This window comes from Nicotiana tabacum, chromosome 19 (assembly GCF_000715075.1).
Source record: "Nicotiana tabacum cultivar K326 chromosome 19, ASM71507v2, whole genome shotgun sequence".
Taxonomy (NCBI): Eukaryota; Viridiplantae; Streptophyta; class Magnoliopsida; order Solanales; family Solanaceae; genus Nicotiana; species Nicotiana tabacum.
The window spans coordinates 70,684,858-70,704,157 of NC_134098.1; the positions used below are offsets into that span (position 1 = coordinate 70,684,858).

Consider the following 19,300-nt stretch of genomic DNA (forward strand, 5'->3'; position numbering starts at 1 on the left):
TCATAGGCTAACAATATAAAGCACAGAAAGTTGATGTATTTCTCTTCAAATTTAGAGTCCCACAGCGAAAAAATATTATAAAACCTTAGTTGATTTTAAAATTTTAATATTACCTGTTTTATCCAAATCAAGTTAGGTCTTTGAACGAATGATTTAATTTTGTAAGGGCATAAATGTTCGTCAATATTTCAGGGATATTTTCGTCGATCAACATTTAGTATTCTAACATTCGTGCTTTTATAATAATAATATAGATATAATAAAGATATAGATAAATAGATATAGATGTGTGTGGTTAATACTTATGTGTAATTTTTTCTATAATTAATCATAAATTTTAATTTTAAAATAATTTATTTAAAGTAGCGATACAATTATGGTAGCAAGTAGCCTACTAACAATCTACCAAAACCCACAACACCCACAAAAAACCCCCCCCCCCCCCCCCCCCCACGCGCACACACAACACACCCGGAAAAAAAGGACGCGTTCCCAGAGCCCCTTCTAATACCCTTGCTAAACCTTCTCAAATTACCCTACAGATTTTACTGCTTTCAGTCGAAGTTTTGACAATGGCTACCGTGAGAAATCTGAAAATCAAGACATCAACTTGCAAGCGCATACTGAAGGAGCTTCATTCCTATGAGAAAGAGGTGGAGAGAGAAACTGCCAAGACTGCTGATATGAAGGACAAAGGCGCCGATCCCTATGACCTCAAACAGCAGGTTTCAATTTTGTTACGATCTAATTTTGAAGCATTTGGCACTCATTTTACTGTTTACTCCCAACTGTTGTGTAATTAATGGGGGGAGATTGGGACATTTTTAATGACATCAAAATCCCCAGCCCTACGGACTCATACACAAGATAAATAGACAAATTTAATTTTAAGTTAGCTAATAGAGATCATGAAGTTCACATTCATTGTTGTCTTGTAAAATTTCTGAAGTTCACTTGGTTTATGTGGCATTGAGTTATTTTTTTTTTTTTGATATCATGTGAAGAAAAATTATCTTGGATTTTTTGATAACTGAGAAATCCCCCAGGTTCTATGATCCAGAGGCGGATCTAGTATTTCTAGTACATGGGTGCACTACTAAAAAAGGAGGAAGAAATGTATTAAGTGAGAATTGATCACTATCCTTCTTGGTAAATAACTCGGCCTTCAACCAAGTGCACCATTCAGCCTTCTTGGAGCATGGGTGTCAACAGTTAATATTATACCAATTTTAGAAAATATGTACATAAAATATCTAATTTTACGGAAAGACCACGGGTTCACGTGCTCCATATTTTTGCTTGTACATCCGCCCCTGTCTATGGCGCAAGGATGGTATTTGCCATCTACCAACATTCAACAGGCCTCTAATCTGACTTGGGAGAGAATAAAAAAGAGTTTATATGGGAATCTGTGTTGTGACTCAAGGGGGCCAATTTATCAGCTACTTGATTGGCCTCCCTGAAGCAGTGTCTAGTAATGCAATTAATGCTGTCGACCAATTTCCTTATCTCTTTCACTGGTTCTTCAATCCTCCATGGTGTCTTCCAAGTAGTATTGATGCAATTTTGCAAAATGAGAGAGTCGGTTTCTCCTATGACCAGGTTATATCCCCTTTGAATGCATCATTTAAGGCCAAGGAGAAAGGAGTATGCTTCTGCCCAGTTGCTAGTGCCTTGTCCTAATGGTAGGATAATCGCCATTATGAATCTGCCCATGTCATCTCTTACTACTCCACCAAGTCCTCCACATGCTCCATTGTTGCAAGATCCATCAGTGTTCAACTTAACAAAGAGCATAGGAGGCTTGATCCATTTAACCATAGTAAAAGAAGTTTCATACAACTTGATATCTAGAAGATAGGCTATAGATCTATTAATAACAGGGATTTCATCATCATACTTAGAACAATGAGCATTAGCTTTATAAAAGCTTGGATGCATCATATGCAACTTTAATCAGCGCTAACCCAACAAAATCTGAGTGTTCTAATAGACTAGACCTTGATTTTTGTAGGGTTTATATACATGCATTGATCCGGTCGAAGAACCTTCAGCATCTGGGTCTGTCCAGGAAATGTCATTATAAGTTTTAGCAACTGTATTTTACATAGCTCTGACATTTAAGGACTTGGTGATTGTTGCATTGCACTTAATATCCTCCTGATTACTTGTTTGCTTGTTTTATTATGTGTATTCTGCAGGAAAATGTGCTGGCTGAATCCAGAATGATGGTTCCTGATTGTCGCAAGCGTCTGGAAGCAGCATTGGATGACCTTAAAGGAACTCTGGTATTCTGTAATCTACTATTAATGCTCTATTTAATGTCTGCTAAACTTCTGTTTTCATTCCTCTGCAAACTGCTTCCCCCCCCCCCCCCAAAAAAAAAAAAAAAAAAAAAAATCCATCTCCTCCAGGAACAGAACTGAAAAGTAAAATGAAAAAGCTAGGGAAATATGTAGGAAGATAACTAAATGAATCAATGGGATGCTGCAAGTAATTGATCTATCAAAAGAGGTGCAGTTTGTTTTTATGCTTATTAAGCCATAGCTGTGTTGCAAGTTGCAGCTTAACCTACTCAACATTGGATTAATCCTTAGTAGTTCCTTTGGAACGTTGAGTGAGATGCATTGAGGCTCTTTAAGTGTGTTGGATTACATGTCAAAGAGCCTTTTCTTGCTAATAATGATGTTAAGTTCTTTAGTTGGAGTAATCTTTCTTATTAATCTTTACTTTAGCCCAATTGCAAATTAAGTTTGAAATTAGCCTTGTTAGCTGCTTTTTGAGATTACTCACAGCAATTTATGTTTAATATATTTGGCCTGTGTTCAAGTTTGATGCTATTAATCTGAGGATCATGGCTAATCTTGCAAGTCGTGTCTATGAGATCAACTCGTTTCCCTGAGGAAGTCCTTCTAGAACCGGAAATATAGTACCCTCGTCACATCTTTCATATGGTTCCTTGTCCCAACTACTGACAATGACATATTTCCTAGTGCATGGTGCCGCTACACATATCTATTTTTAGCTGCATTATGGTTACTGGGTTACTGACAAGTGTTCAAATCCCACAGAGATTAAAAAAACACTAAGAGATTTCTTCCCAGCTGCCTAAACATTGATGGGCGCAGTTACCCAATACATGTGCTAATGGGGGATAATAGGTATCCTGCGGAATAGTCAAGGCACCCTGATGCCACTGCCATAAAAAATAGAAAGATAATATCTTCTACTTTAAAAAACAAAATAATGTAATGAAACAAATACTGAAGAGTGGTCCTATCAAATTGTTAAACAAATATGATAGGATAATGGGTGAATTCGGGTAACCTGAGATCCATAGGTAGAAGAGTGGTGTAATTAGAATGTGAGAATAGAAGAGTTTCGAGTCGTACGGATAGTCAGTATGGAAATTGTTCAATTTCTTATCTTTGTACCCACTTCATTGACCACTAGGCCACACCCTTGGGTGCATATTATTTTTCATTTTTCAGTAAGGATCTTTACTCCCTTCTTATGGTTTTATAATCCAAATGAGAATTTGAACTTCCATTAGTTTCGGTTGTGTTACTTCCTGCTCATTGTGTCACTCATGGCCGCCTCATTTTATTCGAAATTCTAGCTTCTTTAGATCATTTATCTGGGGATCTGCTGATGATAAGCTGATTGTTTCTGCTCCATCTATGTTCAATTCTTTTTGAAGAAAGTCTTAGCATCCCTTTCGGAACCCTCGGTAAGGAACCCCGATAGCTCAGAGAGAGTGATCGTTTTTGGCTCATCTGTTTTCCTTTTGAAACCCTCAATAACCCAATTCTCTTCATAATATTTGTTCGAACCAAGTTTGGCACCTTAGTGCTTGACTTGTCAAACACACCACATTCTCACATTCAAATGAGAATGTGAACTTTCATTAGTTTCGGTTGTGTTACTTCCTGCTCATTGTGTCACTCATGGCCGCTTCATTTTATTCGAAATTCTAGCTTCTTTAGATCATTTATCTGGGGATCTGCTGATGATAAGCTGATTGTTTCTGTTCCATCTATGTTCAATTCTTTTTGAAGGAAGTCTTAGCATCCCTTTCGGAACCCTCGGTAAGGAACCCGATAGCTCAGAGAGAGTGATCGTTTTTGGCTCATCTGTTTTCCTTTTGAAACCCTCAATAACCCAATTCTCTTCATAATATTTGTTCGAACCAAGTTTGGCACCTTAGTGCTTGACTTGTCAAACTCACCTATGGCATGTGATGATAAGCTTATCTGCTGATGATAAGCTGATTGTTTCTGCTCCATCTATGTTCAATTCTTTTTGAAGAAAGTCTTAGCATCCCTTTCGGAACCCTCGGTAAGGAACCCCCGATAGCTCAGAGAGAGTGATCGTTTTTGGCTCATCTGTTTTCCTTTTGAAACCCTCAATAACCCAATTCTCTTCATAATATTTGTTCGAACAAAGTTTGGCACCTTAGTGCTTGACTTGTCAAACTCACCTATTGCATGTGTTCCTCACCCTCATACCGTGGTAATACAAGCTTATCAGAAGAGCTGTGAAGCTAAAAACAGGTCCTATCAGCTCCATCTCTACATTTGCTTTATCAGAGCTTCATTTGCTCTCTAGAATCTGTAGAGCGATCTACCTCTTTGATCTCTTACTATTTGTAGTTTAGTTCTCTAATCACTTGTGACATTTGCTGATTAATTATCTCGAGTTAGACGTTTTTGATCTTCATTGTGTCTAGAAAAGTCTCTTCCTGAGTTGTAGGTCTGACCTCCTCCTACTGATCTTTCCTTTTATAGCAAGAAATCCCCGAGGGCTAGTGGCGAGGTTCGAAACTCAGTGAATAATGGATCCGCCTCTCTGCCCTTCGCAGGGTTCAAACCGTGAGGTGCACCTAACCCACACATGTTGACCTGATGAGAGTCATTCAATTGCACATCTTGATCAGATTAATACGATCATCAATTTGTGATTGACCTGATGCCGTCTCTGAGCGATTGCTGTCTTCGCTATCGTCTAATAGTTCAAAAGACTTATTCCTGCTATGGAAAATGTAGTTCTTTTTTCCTTAAATGAATAGACTATAATTTTTCATCGTATATACTAGGCTAAGTTACTCTTAGAGCCGATTCAATCTGTTTCGTGAAATCTTCTTGCCGGATGCTTGGTCCTTATGGTGGGATGACTTACTGGAATTCTTGGGAGAAGTATGGGCTTCTTTCTCTTGACAAGTGCTCATGTTAAAAATGCTGGCTAAAGCTTGAGATAAAAATTTTGGGATATTTGTACATTCATATCACTGGAAAAATGAGGGCCTTCATCTAAAATGATTAGGAAACTAGAAAAGAAAAATTAAAGCTAATCCTTGTTGGAAAAAGTTGCATCATGTTGTTATAGCAAGAGAGCTGACTATAAGTTTTAGTTTACCTATCTAGTCTTTCTTAAGGGAAAATGTTGAAACCGCCAAACTGAGAGCAGCATATGTTGGCAAATGAGAATAAGATAGTGAAGAAAAGATTTTGATTTCCAATCAGCAGTTATTTCTTTGCTGGCACACAAATGTGTTCACTGATAAGGACTTGGGCCTTGAAACATTGTCTAACAAATTGTGAGAGATTACTAGTGTATATTATGTACTTTTGAACCAAAGAAGTCCAACCACTCCGTTACAAGGAAAGGTTTTATGATTCTTGCTGCAACTGACCCTTAGGTGATTGTGTGAAAGGAGCAGAAGATGCATTTGACCTTAGCTTCTTCGTTCTGATTTGTATTTTGAACTTTAGCAGGATGTCTTTGTTAAAGTAGACGGAAACGGATGAATTTTAGCCGAATGCCCTTGTTAAAGTAGACGAAAACAAATCTTGCAAGGTAAGGGGTAGGGTTCAAGTATGGGCAACGCCAAAAGCTCACAAGTTTTTGCCTTGAAAATTAGTAAATATGAATCTTTTGAACACCCCTCAAAGAAAATCAATTTGTGATACTATGGAATCTGCTTTACTCCCAGTAAGTTGCATTAGTTCAAGTCTCACTGGAAATGCATGAAGCTGACTGTGTTAAATATATGCTTCCTATTACCTCCATCTGATTTACTTAGGAGCTCATATTAGCTGTTTTTCTGCTGATAATTTAGGGAATTTTATTTCAGGTTGAGTTAGAGGAGACGGACCAAAAAGACGGACCTGAATTTGAAGAAGCTCAAACCATAGTAGCAGATGTTGAGAAGTTGTTTGAATCTTTGGAAGTTTAACTTACATTGTCTTGTCCATTAGACTTTTGTTACACTACATTTTTTATAGCTAGAGAACTCTTCCTGCTGCCTGATGAGCTATTGTCGTGCAATCGTGTGGTACGTTCTTGTGTTATAAAACTCAATGGGTAGAGGTCATTTATCTTATTATCATGTGTTTATCACTAAACCATGGCGCCATCAATATTGAACTTTGAGTTTTATGATATTTTATGTTTATTTCTTTGATATCTTGTGAATCTTTTATGTGCAACGCTGTGTCCTAGTGATCAATGAAATGAGTCCGTTTCTTTCTTGGTTCATGTGGTCTAAAAGCCTTTTCTTTTTTCTTTTTATTTATTTTTTATATTTTTTTTTGATTTTGGCTCTTTGAAAATAAGTCTAGTAGCAACTAAAGATGTTCAGTAGACATTTCTCATAACCTCTAAATTATAATCATGTGAAAGCAACCATCTAGTTTCATGGCATATTATCCAACTTGTCTCAAATGTGCATATGATACGCTAAGATTTTAAAAGACACGTTTCTTAAGTCTTAACCAAGCAACTTGTCCTGCTCATGACCTTTTGTTAGTCCTTTTTAGTTCTCTAACCTAACCTATTTTCATTAATCAAACTTAAAGAATCATTCTGTACGATGAAAATGTCATTCACAGAAAACTTGGTAGTCATTTTTCTTTAAGGCTTTAGTTACCCTTCATTTGTGGAGAGTAGTCCAGTACTCAATCTGTTTCATTTTGAATGACATTCTTTCATTTTCAGCCTATTAAAAAACGAATGACACTTTTTTATTTTTTGAAATTCCTTGATTTTAAATTTTGCATTTATGCTTAATGACATGTTCTTATAGATAGAGAAATGTCATGGCGTGTTAAAAAATTACAAGTTATAAGGATACTTTTGTAATGCGACAATTTTTTTTTATTTCTTATACTATGTACGTAGTCAAATATCGACGTATAAAATAAAAAGATTGTAGTGTATTTCTTCCTAGCAATAGTGGATTACTTTTCGTGTGAAAATACCAATAACCAAAAAGTCCGTAAGCATACTGGAAATGTTAGAAAGCTTTGAATTTCTTTTGACAATGGTCCTATTTGTTTAATTTACAACTTATATATGAATAAAAAAAATTCCCGAGCTTACAATTTTAAAACACTTGCGCGATTCAGCAGTACCAAATGAGAAGTGTATATTTTTTTTTTCATTTTTACTCGTGGAAGTGCACTAATTCTTGAGTGTCCACTACAAAATTGCCAAAAGAGTGACACTAATAAGTGAATACTGTGTAAAGAAGCTTGAATGCATGATACTAAAATATAGTGCTCTAGTGGAAGCACCTAAATTTTGTAGAAATTGGAGGCACCAATTTGTACCAGTATAACTTAACTTTCTAGTTGGCATTTAGTAATATATATAGTACAGTAACATTTTTACCTAGTACTCCGGTCCCAATTTATATGAATACGAGGATCAAAATACTTGATTTTCGGTGTAAATTTGGGTATAAGTTTTTCAAATTTTAAAAAATACAATATAAGTCAACATCATTAATAACATAAAATATTTATAAATTTAAGAAAAATCGTAATCTAATAAAGCTGTTTGTTTCCACATATAGCATCACCTTTACTTAATTTGGGATGGAAGTAGTTACTAATATATAAATCAGCTATAGTAATCTTTCCGAAGTGAGATAAAGTATAAGGAGGAGGTGAATAGAAATATATAATATTGTTGGATTCGATCGGGAGAGAGCGGATGAAAGATAGTTGTAAATGAACGGCTGTGAAACCGCTGGAACTGTAGAGCTTTGAAAATTTAAAATACTATTAATCTATTTGGCCAAGTTTCTGAGAAGTTAAAACTAGTTTTGCAAAAATGATTAGAGGGTCGCCAATATACCTTTGATTATTTTTCTAAAAAAAATAATTACTGAAATAGTTAAACAATTCAAGCACCTAATAGAAAAAAGAATGATCAGGTCAACTTCTTTTCTGGAAAAGCATTAACCAATGATCAACTGTCCATTAAAAATAACCACAATTGATATTGATTCTAAAGGTAATGAGCATTGGGGGTTTGGGGGGGGGGGTTTTCTTTGTTGGTTCCTGACAAACGATTATACTATTTGATTAATTACACTATATATAGAGTATTTTACCCGCAATGTGGATGAGAAACCAAAAAAGAAACTAAATGACGGCGAATTAAGCAAGCAAATGCGGATGTTCTCCCTTTGATGTGAGGCTAAAATTTCACCCATCGATGCGAGCGATTCATGATATAATCGTTATGGGCAATGACAAATATAGCTTATTGCTATGGTACTTCAATCGAACTCATGATTATATGAATTTCCTCATGATTTAAATGATTTGATAGTTATGAGCAGTGATGGATGCAACTTAATGCTATGGTACTTCAATCGAACAAGTTATATGAATTTCACCCATCGACGTGAGGCGGATTCATGATTTAACCGTTATGGACAGGGACGTATGTAACTTAATGAATCAAACTCATTATATTTGACACAGTATGCATACTACGAATGCAACTAGGCCCACAACAGATGTAGCTTAATAACTATGATTCAATCGAACTCATTATTTTTTATACGATGTACACATTGCGGAGGTAACTGGGATTTGATTGTACACAGAAAGGTACTTTTTAACTATAGAGAAATGGGAATCCACTTATTTTTGTTCCTCCTAAACTGTGGATTTGAAAACAGAAAAACAACTCCAAAGGGAATGTTCTTAGTGGGGTGGTGTGACATCCACTAAATAGTTCAAAGTATGCTTCTGAATACATATATTTGCCAGGCACAAGTGGAGTTTAGTGGGATTATTTATTCTATGGCATTCCAAAATTTGGTGTTTAATTAGCTTTTTGATTACATAAATAATGCTTACCCTAGTTGGGTCTTTTTCCCTGTTATTTTATTCCAACCATATATGTGAAAAACATATGGAAGATGCACTTTTAGTGGGTGAAGGATCTATAGAATGAGAATATTGTACACTACTTGACAGAGAAATCTTCCACAACTAAACTAGTAAATTGAATGTTAAAAGTAGCATATCTCGCTGTTAAAAGTGATACGTCTGAAAATAGCTTTTGGATTTAACTCCAAAATGCAAATCCTAACATTTTAGTTTTATGAGTTCAAGACTCGAGTATCAAGCACTGAATCCATCATCTTGTTTGAGTTGTGAGTTTATTGATGTTTGGCATATTTCGATATGTGTTGATGTTACTTTGCCCATGTTTTAACCACTTTTTGATGTTATTTAATCTTTAAAACACCCAACATGGTGTAATTATTGGTTTGATGACTAATTAAGTTATGTGTGACGATTTAAGGTGTTCGGAGTGCAAAATATGAAGAAAAGGTGGTTTAGCCAGAGGAAGAAGGGTTGGATGCGTCGCGTCCACCATCGCGTGCAAAGCTGAGAAATAGAGGACAAGGTGGATGCGTCGCATCCACCTTCGCAGGAAAAAATTGAAATGGAGGACAAGGTGGATGCGTCGCATCCACCTTAGCATCAATCCCTGAAGCCGAATTGGACTAGGAATAGGAGAGCTTTGGCCCACGACTTTTGTACGCAATATATAAGCTAAAAACGCCTCTTTTAGGTGATCTAACATATTGGGAAGGGGGAAAAAGCCACGACAAAGCTGTGGAGGCCGAAATTCATCAAGTTTCATCTTTCTCCCACCAAACTTAGTAATTTTTATGTTTCTTTATATGATTTGTTGTTTGGCTACCATGTCTATGTGGAGCTAAACTTCACGTTCTAGGGTTGTGGTTCTTTCATGACTATTGTTATTCGGATATTGATTTTGACTACTTGATTTATCATATTAGTTTATTTATTCAATCTTGCACTTAATTATTTAATTGCTTGATCACCAATTGAATATTATCTACGAATCTAGAATTGAACTCGAAAGTGAAAATTCTATATTGCATATAGGATTGAGTAGGGCAAGTTCTTGAACTCGGGCATCGGGGAACGGATTCGTGGTTAGGATAGACATATACCTAATTGCCTTGCTTGGTTGATTTACAGGAATTATAAATGCGTTCTTGTTGATTCTCACTCCATAGACATATAGGCGTTAAGTTAGCTGGAATAGGCGAGTAAGAACTCGACAGATTCTTATGAGCAATATTAACCCTGTCAACCAATAAGCTAGATAAATTAGTCGGTCAATTCAATTGAAGAATACAATAGGATTGTTAGATAGACCATAACCCTAGATCGTTTTCATTACATTGATATCATTAAAATCTGCTCTTTCTCTGTTCAAAGTTTATTATTTATATTTTTCTTATTTAATTAGTTGGAATAAAATATTTTTAGATTTAATTCTTGTTTAGATAATTAGGATAGTCTAATTTAGTTAATAGTTAATCATAAGTCCTCGTGGGTTCGACATCCGACTTTTAGTCACTTTATTACTCGACGACCGCGTATACTTGCGTGAGTGTGTTTGGTCGCAACAAGTTTTTGGCGCCGTTGCCGGGGACTTAGAAATTAGCTACGTGACTAAGTTAAGCTTTTATTAGATATTTGTTTTCAAGTTTTAATTTTCAGTTTGCCTGGTTTGTGTCAACGCAGGGTCTTCTCTCGAATGCAGAGGAGTAGAAGTGCAAACAACCTCATTCCTCTTGATCCAGAAATCGAACGAACACTACATAGAGTGAGAAGGGAACACGAAGCTAGAACGAGAATAGAAAGAGATTTGGACATCGCAGTCCAACCACAGCCAATAGATATGGCAGGCAATGAAGAGCGTCCGGTAATTGAAGCCGCAAGGCCCAATCTTGCGAATATGACTCAGGCTATTGTGAAGCCTGATATCACTGGGCATTTTGAACTCAAACAGTACATGGTACAGCTGATTCAGTCCACAGGACAATATGTGGGTCTATCTCATGAGGACCCGCAGAGGCATATTCAGAACTTCTTGGAAATCACGGACACTTACAATTATCCGAACGTCTCCAAGGACTATGTCAGGCTGACACTATTCCCTTTTTCACTGTTGGGGGAAGCTAAAGAATGGTTGCAAAAGGAGCCCGCGAACTCTATCCACACTTGGGATGATCTAGCAAGGAAATTCCTGATCAAGTTTTTCCCAACTAAGAAGACAAAGTCGTTGAGGAGCCAAATTCCTGGGTTCCAACAACGGGATGGCGAGACACTTCGTCAAGCTTGGGAAAGATACAAGAAGCTACTCAGAGACTGCCCGCATCATTGTCAAACTGATGAGGTATTGGGTCACACTTTTGTTGATGGGTTAGATGAAGCATCAAAGATGAATCTTGACTCAGCTTGTGGGGGTAGTTGCATGGCAAGACCGTATAGTGAAATACAACTCTTGCTAAATAATTTCACTGCTAATGACCATAATTGGCAAGGAGAGGGGGATTCACGAAGGGGAATTAAACAGAAGGCCGCCGGTTTGATTGAGCTTGATGACTTTTCCGCCATGAGAGCCGATATAGCAAAATTGGCAAATCAGATGAATAGAATGACAACACAACAAATGCAACATGTACAGCAGATGTCTATTTGTTGCGAACTATGCGGAGACAGTCATATGATTGACATGTGCCCCACGAATCCTGAATCTATATACTATGTGGGGCAACAAAACAGAGGTCCTATGAATCAACATGCGCAATATGGGAACACTTACAACCCAAACTGGAGGAATCATCCTAACTTCTCATGGGGCGGAAGTCAACAGAATCAGTATAGGCCTCAAGGGAATTTTACTCAACCTCAGAAGCCACCCCAACAAATGGAAGAAAGTACGAATGACCTGCTGAAAAAGTTGTTACTAGACAATCAACAGCTCAGGACCGATTTCAGAAATCTTGAGAGGCAAATGGGGCAGTTAGCAGCAAACCAAAATACTAGACCTACAGGCTCACTTCCCAGTGATACAGAGAAGAACCCTCAAATTAATGCAGTTACACTTAGAAACGGGAGGGAACTAGAGGAAGTGCCAAGGAAGATAAAAGAAAAACCTATACCTGGGGGGAGTTGACACCTAAGGCAACACAAGAGTCAAAGGAAGATGATGCAAGTTCAGAGCGAATGGAGGTTACAAGGCCACCACCACCTTTCCCCCAAAGATTGCAGAAAAGGAATGACGATCGCATGTTCAACAAATTTCTCTCCATGTTGAGTCAGGTTCAATTAAATATTCCATTAGTGGATGTACTTCGTGAAATTCCAAAGTACGCTAAGTACATAAAAGACATAGTGGCTCATAAGAGGAAATTGACTGAGTTCGAGACGGTTGCACTTACTGAGGAGTGCACATCAAGGGTCCAAAACAAGCTTCCCCAAAAGCTTAAGGACCCTGGCAGCTTCACCATTCCAGTACAAATCGGTAATATTAACGTGGGACGTGTTCCGTGTGATTTGGGTGCAAGCATAAATCTGATGCCTTTATCCTTGTTTAAGCAATTAGGTCTGGGAGCTCCGAGACCAACCACCGTGATGTTGCAATTAGCTGATAGGTCCATAGCCTACCCCGAAGGAGTGATTGAAGATGTGCTGCTGCAAATTGGAAAATTCATCTTCCCAGCTGACTTCATTATTCTAGACTTCGAGGCTGATGAACAAGTTCCAATCATATTGGGACGACCTCTCTTGGCTACTGGCGATGCAATAATTAAAGTGAGAGAAGGGAAAATGATTATGAGAGTGGACAACGAGGAAGCAGTCTTCAATGTCTACAAAGCAATCCAACTCCCCCGCCACTATGAGGAGCTCTCTATGATATCTGTGGTGGAGGTGGATGAGAAACTTCTTGACACGAGTGTATATCTAGGCGACTGTTTAGAAAAAGCAATCATGATGTTTGATAGCTTGGAGATGGATGATGAGGTTGAGGAGATGATGCATATCCTAGATACATCATGTGGTTACATGCAAGGAATAATCCCGTTTGAGCCCCTGAATAGGCCAAGTGGCCCCCCACCAAAGCCGTCAATTGAAAAAGCTCCAAATTTGGAACTTAAACCCCTACCCCCTCACCTTCAATATGCTTATTTGGGAAGTTCTGACACTTTACCTGTTATTATTTCTGCTCACTTGTCTAAATTACAGGAAGAAAAGCTATTAAGGGTGCTACGTGAGCACAAGCGAGCAATTGGGTGGACAATGTCTGACATTAAAGGCATTAGTCCAGCTTTCTGCATGCACAAAATCCTCATGGAGGACGGACACAAGCCAAGTGTAGAACACCAACGCCGACTAAATCCAATCATGAAAGAAGTGGTAAGAAAAGAAGTGATTAAGTGGCTTGATGCAGGTATTGTATTTCCAATCTCTGATAGTAAATGGGTAAGCCCCGTTCAATGTGTGCCGAAGAAAGGGGGATAACCGTAGTAGTTAATGAAAATAATGACTTAATTCCTACAAGAACTGTAACTGGATGGAGAATTTGCATAGATTACAGAAAACTGAACAATGCCACCCGGAAAGACCACTTTCCCCTTCCTTTTATTGACCAAATGCTTGATAGATTAGCTGGCCAGGAATACTACTGTTTCCTGGACGGTTATTCGGGGTATAATCAGATTGCTATAGCCCCAGAAGACCAAGAGAAAACTACATTTACATGTCCTTATGGCACGTATGCGTTCAAGAGAATGCCCTTCGGTCTTTGTAATGCACCTGCGACTTTTCAAAGGTGTATGATGGCTATTTTCACTGACATGGTTGAAAGATATGTAGAAGTATTCATGGACGATTTTTCTGTGTTTGGATGTTCTTTTGATAGTTGTTTGATGAACCTTGATAAAGTGCTAGCTAGGTGTGAAGAGACGAACTTGGTGCTAAACTGGGAAAAGTGCCATTTCATGGTACGTGAAGGTATAGTTTTGGGGCACAAGGTTTCAAAAGATGGTCCACAGGTGGATAAAGCAAAGGTGGAGACGATCGAAAAATTGCCCTCGCTGACATCCATCAAAGGCATTCGCAGTTTCTTGGGTCATGCAGGTTTTTATCGTCGTTTCATTAAAGATTTTTCGAAAATTTCTTCCCCTTTGTGCAGGCTTCTAGAGAAAGACGTTACCTTCAAGTTTGATAATGCATGTCTGAAAGCATTTGAGGAGCTGAAGGGAAGATTGGTGACTGCACCAATTATCATTGGCCCCGATTGGGCACAACCATTTGAGTTGATGTGCGATGCAAGTGACATAGCAATTGGAGCGGTGTTGGGGCAAAGGAGGGATAAAATCTTTCACTCCATTTATTATGCAAGCAAAACTATGAATCCAGCTCAGATGAATTATACAGTGACTGAAAAGGAGTTGCTTGCAGTGGTGTGGGCGTTTGACAAGTTCAGATCCTATCTAGTGGGAACCAAAGTCATCGTCTACACAGATCATTCAGCTATCAGATACCTATTTGAAAAGAAAGACGCCAAGCCGAGGCTGATTCGTTGGGTCCTCCTCTTGCAAGAATTTGACTTAGAGATCCGAGATCGAAAAGGGACAGAAAATCAAGTGGCCGATCATTTGTCCAGATTAGAGAGTCGGAACCATGTAGCTGAAGGAGGGTCAATTAAAGAAACATTTCCGGATGAGCAAATATTAGCAATCACCTCAGGTGAAGCCCCATGGTATGCAGATTATGTGAATTTTATCGCAAGTGGGGTGACGCCACTAGAATGGACAGCTGACAATAGAAGAAGATTCCTACATGATGTAAGGTTCTACGTGTGGGATGAGCCATTCCTATATAGGCAGTGTGCAGATCAGTTGGTGAGAAGGTGTGTTCCTGAGGAAGAGATGAAGGCTATACTACATGACTGCCATGCGTCACCATATGGAGGTCATCACGGCGGGGATAGAACCGCCCAAAAAGTGCTACAATCAGGTTTTTATTGGCCAAAATTGTTTAAGGATGCACATGCCTTCGTTAAAAATTGTGATAGATGCCAAAGAACTGGAACTATCACGAGGAAGCACGAGATGCCCTTGCAAAATATACTGGCGGTAGAACTTTTTGATGTTTGGGGGATTGATTTTATGGGACCATTCCCATATTCTAACGGACACAGATACATCTTGGTGGCGGTCGACTATGTTTCTAAGTGGGTAGAGGCCATAGCTCTTCCTACTAACGACGCAAAGGTTGTGGTAGGCTTTGTAAAGAAGCACATCTTCACACGTTTTGGGACCCCAAGAGTGTTGATAAGCGACGGGGGAACTCACTTTTGTAACAAACTGCTGAATAATATTCTTGCAAAATACGGAGTCAAGCACAAAGTTTCCACTGCCTATCATCCCCAAACGAGTGGTCAAGTAGAAGTTTCCAACAGAGAGGTCAAGCAGATTTTGGAAAAGACAGTAAGTATGAATAGAAAGGACTGGGCCGGGAAGCTGGATGACGCATTATGGGCATATCGCACTGCGTACAAGACCCCAATAGGCACTTCTCCGTACAGGTTGGTTTATGGGAAGGCCTGCCATCTGCCCGTCGAGCTTGAACACAAAGCATATTGGGCGATTAAAAAGCTAAATATGGAGATGGACTTGGCCGGTGAGAAGAGATTGCTATAACTCAACGAGCTTGATGAGTTTCGATTGCATGCGTATGAAAATGCCAAATTGTATAAAGAGAAGACCAAAAGATGGCATGATAAGCATATCCAACATCGTGAGTTTGAACCAGGTCAAGAAATTCTACTGTTTAATTCAAGGCTAAAGCTTTTTCCAGGAAAGCTTAAATCTCGATGGTCGGGTCCGTTTGAAGTGGTTAGTGTGAAACCTCATGGTGCGATAGAATTGTGTGATAAGGGGTCCAATACGACATTCTTGGTAAATGGCCAAAGAGTAAAACACTATTGGGGTGGTGACATTGCACGTCACAAGACCACAATGGATTTAGTGGAGGCATGAAGAACATGTTGCGTCGTGCCGCGACATTAAATCAGGCGCTTCTTGGGAGGCCACCCAAGTTAGTTAGTTTATTTTTAGTTTTATTTTTAAATTTTTTTCTTTCTTTTTGTAGGACATAGATCTTATTCAAAAAAAAAAAAAAAAAAATATAAAACTAAAAAGTTCCCCAGATATGAGAAAACGAGGCGGATGCGTCGCGTCCCCCTCAGCAAAAAAAAAAAAATTTTTTGACGGGCCAATTGCTCAAGGCAGTGAAGTCTGCCTATCGCGCCCGTGTCGCGTCCGAAAATTTTTGAAGGAAGATAAGGGGATGCGTCGCGTCAAAGCTCGCACGCACAGGTAAGTAATATATATTTTAACACATCTTAAGATAACCTATTCGAAAAAAAATGTTTCTTGCGACGCATCCACTCGTCTCTTTTTGGCGACGCCTACGAACGCAGAACAGAATTCTCTCATCGAAATTGTAACGCATACAAACGCAATAAGCTCAAACGCGACAGGTACGCATCATCCTCTTCGTTCTTCCGTTGGCTTCTCTCCTAATTCGTCTCTCCTCCCTCCTTCAATGGTAGCAACAAGTAGGTTTTGCAATTTCAAAATTTTTAGGGCTGTCGTTCTTGGTAGTTGTAATGGTTGCGAGATGATAAACTATAATTCCCTTCATCTCGTCCAACTTTGGGAGGGTAGTTGCATTGCTCAACTGATAGAATGAACCAGGCACACTTGTTGCATACCACATGTTCGACGAATTGTCCCTGAGGAAAATTTAGGCGTCGGTGAAGTCTGAGTAACCGAGCAACATTGGTGTATGCTTGAGAATAAGTGTGGGGTCGAGTGAGGGGCTATGTGAAATTGAATTTTTGAAGAGAGTTATCACATACTTGCTGAAAGTCATGAGCTACAATTCCATGAAGAGTGAATGGCATGACTTTACGAATAAATTGAAGTCTGCAAGCTGTTGCAATTGCTTTCAAGCTGAACTTCGCTGTTTCATCTGCTAATTGTTGAATTCTTTGCATTGCAGGTACTTAGATTCGTAAAATGACAGCAGTGAGTAAACCATCCAAGCAACAAGACAAAGATGGTAACAAGCAACCGCCCAAAAAGCCTACCGGAAGGGCAGCGGGCGGTCCAAATCCATAGAAAAAAAGGAAGCGGACGGAGAAGGAAATGGAACTGCTGCCTAGGCAGTTAAGTGATGATTCAGAGCAAGAGGAGGAGGAAACATTGGTCAGGAGGACAGTGAAGAAGAGTATTACACCAAGCAAAGGAATAGAGATAAGAGAGCCTGTGACATACCAAAGAAAAGCTTCGAGAATGAGTGCTCCGACTGATAAAGGGAAGGAGAAGATTACTACAGAATCTGAATCCGATTCCGATTCGGACAATGACCACCTACAGGTCAACATGAGTGATGAAGACGAGGGTGAACCCATAGACCGAGTTGATTGGGAGAAATACTTTGTTAATGAGAAGGCATTCCGAGCCTATAAGAAGATACTGGTTTCAAAGAAGTATATTCCGAAAAAGCCGATAAACATCGGACCACTTAAGACAAAGTACTCAGAGTTTCTAAAGTCAATTCGAGAGGTGCAAAAATGGGGACCCATTCTGAAAGGTCACGGCAAAGCCAACCTCACCATTGTTAGAGAGCTCTATGCCAATTGGCGTCACGCAAAGGGAAACATTGTGCGAGTAAGAGGGGTAGATATTAATGTGTCAGCTGAAGCTCTGAATAACTTCTTAAGGGTGCCACACACACTTACAGACAGGTTTGACGCCATATGCAAAACACCAGATTATGCACACATTAAGTCTGTCCTATGCCCTACCAGGAAGGATGCAGAATGGAAGCATGGGAGTATGGAGTACCACTCTATAGCAAAGGAATTCATGAGTGCGTTAGCACGTGTGGCTCTAAATTTCATTTGTAACCGCCTGCTGCCATGCCAACATAAAACTGATGTCCCTCGTTACCGCGCACTCGTATTATATGCTTTATTAGAGGGGATACCACTCAACTTCGGAGCCATCATGCATGATCAAATGCAGCGAACCAGGATGAATTACAAGTGGAGGCTGTTCTTTGCTAATACCCTAACGGCTTTTTTAACAGATAGGGGAGTACTATGGGACAAGGAGAATGACGACATTGAGGCTAAAGCTCCAGGACCATATGATGTCACTCATGTTCTAGAGCCGAACAAGGGAAGGTCTTCTAAGCTCACCATCCAACAATTATTTGAGCATATGCAAGCAGATATGCAAGAGAACAGGGCTGAGCTGATAGCGACTCGTGTCGAGTTGAGTGCCACCAGGGATGAGTTGAGACAGACTCGTGCGGATCTAAGCCGAGTTCAGACCGAGCAGGCCACGATGATGAAGGAGATATCATTACTCCTCAGAGCTCTGGTTCAATGTGCAGGTACAGACATCTCCCAGCTGATTGCATCATCCACTGCCGGACCATCCACTCCTGTTCCTCCCATAGTCACCGAGGCTCCACTCAACAGGCCTACTGAGGTCGCTGTAACACCTGATACAGAATCCGCACCAGTTGTTGATGATAGGAATGCTATGGATGCAGATGCTCCTCCACAGACTGCGGATGAGCCCTCCACCTTGACTTGAGGGAGTTCTTCTCACCCTACTTTACCTTGTTTGTGTGCGTTGGGGACAACGCACAGTCCTAAGTGTGGGGTAGGGGTGATTCATGTTTTGATGTATGGATGAATGTACTAAAATATTCACTGGATTAATGGCATAAAATAGCAGTAAATTCATCTATATGGAGTAACTATCAGTTTATCTATCAGTTTATCATTATGAAAAAAAAAATAAAAAATAAAATATATATATAGTATCTTTGTAGATAGTAATAATCCCCTGTGGTTTTTCTTTGTGCCTCGGTTCTTTTCCATGGGATGTAGTTTGAACCGGGTAATTTTGTTTTCTTTTTAGAGTAGAGTAGGAATGTAGGGAATAAAAGGAGGAAGAATGATGAACCTAGGTGACCTTGACTTGGTTGATAATGGCATATTTAGGCTTTTACATATGTAATATCTTCCCGTCTCACTCTGAAATTATTGATGATGCCTTGTTAAAATGGATAGCATGTTT

At 39.1% G+C, this 19,300-nt stretch overlaps 1 protein-coding gene across 1 annotated transcript; it reads left to right on the plus strand.

The window, feature by feature from the left end:
* The first annotated feature begins 462 nt into the window (after positions 1-462).
* On the plus strand, positions 463-6,463 carry LOC107763800 (tubulin-folding cofactor A-like). Its single transcript, XM_016582296.2, has 3 exons — positions 463-725; positions 2,202-2,288; positions 6,134-6,463. Exons 1-3 carry the CDS (start codon positions 573-575, stop codon positions 6,233-6,235), a joined length of 342 nt encoding a protein of 113 aa, XP_016437782.2. The 5' UTR covers positions 463-572; the 3' UTR covers positions 6,236-6,463.
* Positions 6,464-19,300: the final 12,837 nt, after the last annotated feature.